Source organism: Lottia gigantea (genome assembly GCF_000327385.1).
Source record: "Lottia gigantea unplaced genomic scaffold LOTGIsca_8, whole genome shotgun sequence".
Lineage (NCBI taxonomy): Eukaryota > Metazoa > Mollusca > Gastropoda > Lottiidae > Lottia > Lottia gigantea.
Window position 1 is genome coordinate 4589790 of NW_008710662.1, and position 8468 is coordinate 4598257.

Below are 8468 nucleotides of genomic sequence, written 5' to 3' on the forward strand. Positions count from 1 at the left end.
ATCTAAAATAAATCACACCTTGTACAAAATGTTCAGTAAATATCAATTATCAAATATTAGAATATATAAAAAACAGCTCGTCAGGCAAGGTAACAATGCCCACTGACAGCTGTAAGAAATGAAATTTTTTAAGAAACTAACTGCAATTACTAAAAACAAAATATCATCAAGTTCAAATTTATCATCAATAAACATATTAAGTTGAAATATGATTAGATAGTAACTGAAGCTCTTATTGAGTTGACCATAATTGTTTTATATGTGTAGAACAGTTAGTTAAAGCTATTCATCTGAAAGTCATCAGAATTTGACCGAATTATCATCAATAACTATGCATAATATCATTATTGGATGACTGTTGATTCAAATTAACATATATTTCGGTAAAGTTTTTTTATTGAACAGAGTAAATCTTTCTGATCTGGATTTCAAATGGCCTATTCATTAAATTAAAGAATTTTCTGAATAGGAAAGACAACAAAATATGTTAACTTCGCAACATGGGCATTGGCCATAAAATTATTAGGACCCCAATAAATGAAAAAGCTGTTTTACCAAAAATATAAGTATAACTTTAATTGCACTGTAATCTATAGATTTTGAATTTGCCCTATAGCTGACATCAGAGTAGTAAAGAAAATATACATGTATTATCAAAGCAATATGCATGACATTATCACATAAATAAAGATAACATAAGATTAGACTTTGAAAAATCAATAATAAATACCAGTAACCAATCTAACAATCTAACTTTTTTCTTCAAACCATTCTAGAAGAGCATAGTTTATATGTACATAAAAAAACAAAAGGCCTCAAATTTTTCTGAAAAATGACATTAGATCATGTATTTTAAGCCTATTTAGTTTACTTCTAATTTATAGATTGGAACAAAAGGTCGATTATCATTTTCTCTTGAGTTGATCAAAATTTGTGACCAGAAACAGAAAATGCTCTGCCGATTAGGTAGTGTCTATATCATTTTGAAGTTCATGACTGATATATTTTCACCTAACTTTATTCTTCGTTGTCCTTTTCTATATAATGCTGATATCAGTAAATATAAAACAATAATGTAATCATGTAAAGATTCAATGAGCACATCCCAGTGCTTATTTTTGCTCAGCAAAATGTCTCTTTGCCTGGTAATCCATAACAAAAGACAAAATATGACAAATCTGGTTTATCACAGGAATGATCTTCGAGTTTTTGGACCCAATCTAATGTTAGAAATCATAGAAATAAACCTAAAATCAAAACTTTAAGACTTAATAATTCCATAATAATATCATAACAAAATAAAATAATATCAATATAAATAGTATATAACCATGCAAAACTGAAATCTTTTTATATCTGAAATTGAACTGCTATGTGAGGTTTTTTTTCTTCTTCTCCGAAACAATTCTTATTTCACTTACTACAGTTGGTATCTTCGTATTGAAAAGTGCATTCATTGAACTTCAAAACCATTATAAGGTAACTGGAATTGATCACTTTTTGCTAATTACCAATAGATTAAATAGTTAGACAAGAACATACCCAGTCTTGAAATTTAATTCTCCTTAACTTGACTTAAATAATCACTACAATTTATTCACCAACATCAGAATCACGATCACCAATAGCATAAAGAAATGCAAAAGCTAGTGCAAGGAAAGCAGTTCCTAACAAATCTCCAATAGCAGTTAGGTATGGTATTGCAACATTGTCTGGATCTTCTCCCTTCACCCAAATAAGATGAACCATCCAATCAGCTATAAACAGTAAAAGAAGAACTTGTAAAAAGGCAGCAGTAAGGTAAGTCACATTAAACACTAATGTTATAGATGTATGGCCCGCTTTCATGTATGATATCACATAAATAAATAAAATTTGTCCAGGTATAACAAGAGATAAAAGAGCTCTAGCAGCTCGAGCGTTAGAATTTTTCCCACAGAACACTTTAAAAGGATTGGCACAAGTTTTTTCACTGTCCGGTAGAACCCCAGGAACACTATTACGATGTAAATAAGTAGAAATTCTGCTAGCTTGAACAGCAACTAAATTACCCCCTACTCCATTTATGACGGGTTGAAATACTGCAATACCATCAAATGTCTTGACTGTGAAATCTAATATAAGGCCTCCAGCACTGCTGATTAGCATTGCAGATAAAATAGGCACCCACCCTGAGTATATAACATCATTAACATATTTATTTTTCACAGAAATATATATCCACAATGGGATTAAAAGTACAAATGTTGTTATAATTAGAGGTGCAAGCCAAACATCCTTCCCTAAAGCCTCATATAACAAACGACTGACAAAGGCTAAAAGAGACAATGTAATCAAATCTCCTAAACTTGCTGCAATAGGTGTAGCAACATTATCTGGATTAATATTACATTTTTTTGATGAAATAACAACTGCTACCATTATTGCTCCCAAAATCAAACTGGCTATTGATGCAGTAAATATACTGCTAGCACACAACAACAATCCATGGTGTAGGTCAAATTTTCCTTCAGGGATCCAACCGAATACCATAGCAGCAACAGATGCCATAAAGCCAACAACAATTGCTTGTGCTTGAACTAAAGCCATATTTCCAAAAATCATCTTCCAAAGTTCTTTCTTACAATTGATCTTTCCTAAGTTGGCCTGAGTAGAAAGTCTTGATGCCAATGTCATTTCTAAATTTCCCTTTAAACCAAGTAGTGATGGCACAAGTATAAAAACTTCTGAGATCTCAGTAAACACTGGCCAGTGTTGGACCACATCTAATACCATGCCAGCACCAACTGTACCAAACCCAGCTATTATATAAGGAATAAATACCTGAAGGGCAATCATCAATGTCCCTTCATCTTGTTGTTTAGTTTCTGAAGATTTGTCTATAATTTCTACTTCTGTATCAGACCCATTTTCATTTTCCAAGGATGTAATTTCAGAACTTTCGTCTCTTGTAGGTTTACGAGCCAAACTTCCATTTTGATTCGCATGCTTTTTATTCTTGGATTTTTTGTCATTTGATCCTGATGGAATTAATGGGGTGGTATCTTTGTCAATTTCTTCTGTATCTTCATCTAATTCTAATAATTCATGACTCTCTGGTTCAACCATTTTATTTTTACGATTTCTCAAATATTCACTGTTAATATTTCCCTTGGTCTCCATTTTGGCAGCTCATTTTTACAAAACACTGATAAATGTATTACAATATGGGAAAATGAAGCCAAAGTTTACTTTTCAGGTGCCATGTCATAAATATACCATACTTGTTTAGTAAACTGTATCTATCTTGTGAAAAACGGAAGTAATATTACTGTTAAATGATTGGCTATCTATGTTTAACCACCAATCACACGTAGGCAACACTGAAATGCTACACGTTATATCATTTCATTTAGAAAAACGAAAATATAAAATAAAATTTGCAATACGGTATATTAAAATATGAGGGAGACTACCATGTTTCTTGATATTAGATAGTTCCTGGTCTAAACTAGAAGCGGTGGCTCTTGCAGTTTTTCTACGACATCCCAATCCACATTTGTTACAAGCAAAAATCTATACAGCGTAACTTCAAAGTAAGTAGAACTACGCTGTCAAAGTAACTGCTACAGCCCACAGCAAATTTCAATTCTAACCTACACTTAGCCCAAAATTGTTGCGGTTGAGACAATGAAGTTTTTAGCTTTCAATTCATAAATATTTACTTATCACGTCTGCCAGGCCTAGTAATTATTTTACTAGTACTATTTATATTTAAATTATTGAAGTTTGCTAAAATGTCTTAGCCTAGCCTATTATGTAGTAGACACTGGACAGAACTGTTTTCTATATTATGATATTAACGTAATCTATTTTAATGCCGGAAATGAGAAAGCATTGGTTTAGTAGGCTACTTCTATTAACTCTGATAATAGCATTTACAACACAAACCTTTTCCACTCACTTTCACAGTCATTCTTAGCCTCTCTGTCCTAGCCTAGGTCATCAGCCTATGCCATCCTGGCTTGGCGAGGAGTGTCTTAGATACGACAACACTATATAATCTGTTCATATGGATCATCTTTCAAAAGAATCATCAACCAACACTCATCAACCAGCTAAATTGCCATGAGATCTACCCATGGGCCTCCTACACAAACAGCCAACCGCATTTTAGTGTCTACATCAGACGAAGCCGTGTACTATTACACGTCACAGTGACGTAAATGTGGCGATAAATTAGGCCCACTTTTCCCTTTAAAGTGATACTACGTCTTAGAATTAACATACAATTTAAGTATTTTAAACTTGGCTAATAAGAGCCAGTACATATACCTGGTGTCATAAATAACATAACAGGATCCTTAAATAATCCGATAAATCCAAAAAACTTTATCATATATTAAAATTATCCATATATGCAATTAGCTATTGAAAAACGCTTAATATCAAATCTTGCCCCCTAGAAAAATGTACCGGTTGCTTTTTTAAAGTACACCTTTTCTTTTTCCTGAGTCAATAGGAGCGGCATGTAAGTCTGAGTGAATGGTCAACAGTGGTCATTCTGGTCTAAAACGGCAATAAATATCCAACGTATTATTACTTGTGTGTTTTAACAAAAATAATCTCGAATCTAAAATACTCACGTGAAAGTCCGTTTCCCCACGTTTAATCGTCTGTTAAGGTGCTTTGCTAAATTGCCCCCCCCCCTCCCCCTCGATTGCACGTTTGCCCCCCAGGAGTACAGGTCAGGCTACGGGCCTGTAAGCAGGACCGTGTTGCTAAAGGAATATGAAGCAGGACTAAAGATCACCAAACTGTTGCAATTCACTGGCGAAGACCATAATCTCACATAGGCTATACATAAAAAATATATTCACTCATTATATATGCAAAAGCTTACATCTTGGAAGAGATAAGAAAGATTTTAGAAGACTTTATTTCTATACTCAATTATGCAAGTCTTGCACGAAGATCATTCTTTATTGGAACGTAGGATAGGGGCACCAACTGTGCTATTTCTTCACTGACTGGAATATTTGAGAGTGGCACTAATTGTGGTACAGCTCGAGGAATTCGAATGTGAGAAATTGGCACCAATTCGGGAACGGCATCATCGATTGGAATATTTGCAAGTTGCACCAACTGTGGTACAGCTTGTGGAATTGGAATGTGAGAAAGTGGTACCAGTTCTGGAACAGCATCATCGATTGGGATATTTGCAAGTGGTACTAATTGTGGAACAGCATCATCGATTGGGATATTTGCAAGTGGTACTAATTGTGGACGAGCATCCTCGATTGGGATATTTGCAAGTGGTACCAACTGTGGAACAGCATTAGGAATTGGAATGCTAGAAAGTGGCACTAATTCAGGAACGGCACCATTGATTACAATGTTGGCCACGGGTACCAGTTCTGGTTTATATTGGTCAGGTACATCCTCCACTGGTGTTAATCTTGCATAAAGACGATTACCTGAAAGAAGGCAGATATCCATGAAAAGATAAAATATTCCATATACAAATAGAGATTTAAAACCAAACCAAAAAGTAACACAATTAAAAAATGAAACCTAAAACGCACCAACACGTTGATCAGAAAATAATTCAGTAATCATAATTCCTACCAGATGATACGCCAAGCAATGTACAGAAAATAATCCACATCATTTTGGTGACACGAGGGAGTTGTAAAACTGATATGATATTAAATATTCGAACCTTAAATAGGAATTGAAACCCTTTTGAAACACTTAACCAAATGATACTTTCCCATGCGCAATTAACAAATTGTTATGGTGACCAAGTTTGATCGTGTATCTCCTTCATTTTTGTACATCTTGATGGCGTTTCCCGTGATTTTTTGTGCAAATCATTCATCTTTGGAATAAATAAATGCTGTTCTTTCTGATTTTCTACAAATTCATCAAATTATGAACACAATTGTTTAAAAATTGACCGGAAGTTGCAGATCAGTACACGTTATAACTTCCACGTCATGTGAATAGCAGTATGTTTAATTGACTATTAGTTTTATGACCGGTGGTATAAATCATTTTCAAGACCATTCAACAAATATAATCATGTGCAATCATGTATCCTTATATTTTCGTCCACTTTTTACATCAACAAATTTCGAAAACTTTTGCATCATTTATCTTTAATGTATAGAAAACACTATTTTTTTTTTTATACAGAAATGGCGATTATATCAATTCGCATATGTACTCGATTAAGCATACACATCAACGTTAAAAGTTCCTTGATCATATTGGACTCATATGATAAGATATAGTTATTCGAAACTCCCATAGTTTCCACTTGATCCTTAAAAATGATACAATCATGTTATTATATGATCACCACAAGCTATTATTTTAGAATACTGTTCAGGAGATGTGTTTGAATATGATTATCAATATGATAATGGAAACTGGTGCTCAGAAATAAAATCAATATTTCTGTGTAGGCGAAGGTCATATATTTAGAAATAAACTAAGTTGTAATATCGATGATATGAAACAGAAACTTTTTACTCTGTACAAAACTGAGTGGACAAAAGAAATTTCCTCAATATCAAAATTAAGAACGTACGTGACAATTAAATCTGTGTATGAGCCTGCACCTTATATAAATATTAACCTTAGTAAAACTGAACGCTCTCATCTTGCTCAATTACGATGTGGAATAGAAACCGGACGATACTCTGGGTTAAAACCAGAAGATAGAAAGTGTGTATTGTGCAACACTGGTATGATTGAAGATGAAACCTATTTCCTTCTCCATTGTAATTATATATAACACCGAAAGAGACACTATGATGGCTAAATTGAATCTTATGAACCACAACAAAGAAAGCGATAATGAAATATTATTAAAACTATTATCAAATCCAACGTATTATAGGCTAACTTGTGTGTTTTAACTTGAAATGAATGGAGTTTTACGTCCTACTTTTCTGCACCATGTGAGCTAATGAAGACGGGCAACGCCATGCAGGGTGCGTTGAGGGAAATTTTGCCAGGACAGCGGCATTAGCCTGCTCTTTTTCGATTTCCAACTGTCGAGGGATCTTTAACGTGCACAGCCTGTAGCACACGGGGCCTCGGTTTATTGTCCCATCCGAACGACTAGACACTTTTTCCATGTCAGCCCCTCTTACCCGCATCACTGATAGGGTCTTTTATTCCAAGCAGAATTATGTTACAGAAATAATAAAATTTTATTCTGAAAAGAGAAAAGTTATACTGATAAGAATCAATATCAACTAAAGGCACGTACTTAACTGATCAATGCACACAAGTTAACTCTATAAGTTTCATTCTCTTATTACCTACCTAACATATTGAATACAATACAGATATGAAACTGACAATATATTGAGACTTATGAAAATACGTTGTATAACTAGGAAATATACAATAAATCTTAGCGGACAGGAAAATTGTGTCTATGAAATGCAAACTATGATCTAGACAATTCTGACACTTTAAACAGGAAATACTCATAGAAAGCGCATTGACACATGTACAATAGGCTATAATAATATGCTTAATACATTTATAAACAAAATATAATAGCTACCTGAAGGGTTGTGTCTCTAGACCCTAAATTATTATCGATTTGTCTGCGAAAGTTGAAGGCGACTCTTCTGAACGAAAGTGGCGATTTAACACGAGGAGCAACAAAAAGTCATGTGGACCAATGAAAATTATATTACCTAATATAGACATACAATGACGTAAATATATTAAAGCTGAATTCTATGAAAACTAAAACAAAGTAAATAGCGACTGACTATTCAGAACAATCCTCCAAGGGGCCAAGGAGTGACGGAGTACATATTTTAACATACATATAAACTTAATTAACTAAACATACTATTATAAAGTAAAGAAATTTGACACTTCTAATATTGGACAACACATTTGAATAGATCTTTTATACTCATTAAACTTTAACATTACGAACTATGCCATCTGTTCCAGGATATACTTCAATTATGCGTGCGAGTTGCCATTTTCCACGAGCAATATTAGAATCTCTTAATAATACAATATCATTAACTTGTAATTGACGACCTTTAGATTGCCATTTGACACGTCTCATTAATGTAGGAAAATACTCTTTGATTAACCTATCAAAAAATCTAGTTACAATAGTTTGAACAAATTCAAAGGGTTTATGCAAATTTTTTGTTTCTTGAAAAGGAATTTCTGCTGTAGCTCTACCCAAAATAAAATGATTTGGTGTGATAGGTTGTAAGTCATTTGGATCACTGGATGAGAATGTAATAGGTCTACTAAACACTTCACTTCTGAAAATACAGTTGACATCTCATTCCAAGATAAAGTTTGTTCTCCAACCGAAACTTTTAAAGCATTTTTCTTTTGTTTGATTACTAAGTGGTGTATTAAACTTCCATGACACTTTATGAAGCATTGCAAAATCTTCTATTTGAGATTTCCCATTTTCAAATAACTGTTTG

The 8468-nt window shown here is 33.5% G+C and overlaps 2 protein-coding genes across 2 annotated transcripts; both read right to left on the reverse strand.

Moving 5' to 3' along the window:
- Positions 1 to 1513: 1513 nt before the first annotated feature.
- LOTGIDRAFT_184369 (hypothetical protein) lies at positions 1514 to 2850 on the reverse strand. Its single transcript, XM_009067129.1, has one exon. The coding sequence runs from the start codon at positions 2836 to 2838 to the stop codon at positions 1594 to 1596; it is 1245 nt and encodes a 414-aa protein (XP_009065377.1). The 5' UTR covers positions 2839 to 2850; the 3' UTR covers positions 1514 to 1593.
- A 2049-nt stretch (positions 2851 to 4899) lies between these two features.
- LOTGIDRAFT_229710 (hypothetical protein) lies at positions 4900 to 5665 on the reverse strand. The gene is made up of 2 exons (XM_009067130.1): positions 5608 to 5665; positions 4900 to 5456 (listed from the first exon to the last, which is right to left on the reverse strand). The coding sequence occupies exons 1-2, from the start codon at positions 5648 to 5650 to the stop codon at positions 4933 to 4935; spliced, it is 567 nt and encodes a 188-aa protein (XP_009065378.1). The 5' UTR covers positions 5651 to 5665; the 3' UTR covers positions 4900 to 4932.
- Positions 5666 to 8468: the final 2803 nt, after the last annotated feature.

What these genes read in the sequence shown, in the direction of transcription:
- LOTGIDRAFT_184369 (XM_009067129.1), bottom strand. Translation starts at nt 2,838, where the DNA reads ATGATTGCCCTTCAGGTATTTATTCCTTATATAATAGCTGGGTTTGGT.
- LOTGIDRAFT_229710 (XM_009067130.1), bottom strand. Translation starts at nt 5,650, where the DNA reads ATGATGTGGATTATTTTCTGTACATTGCTTGGCGTATCATCTG. An exon ending in ATTGCTTGGCGTATCATCTG is followed by an intron (nt 5,457 to 5,607) that starts GTAGGAATTATG and finishes GCCTTCTTTCAG; the next exon opens with GTAATCGTCTTTATGCAAGA.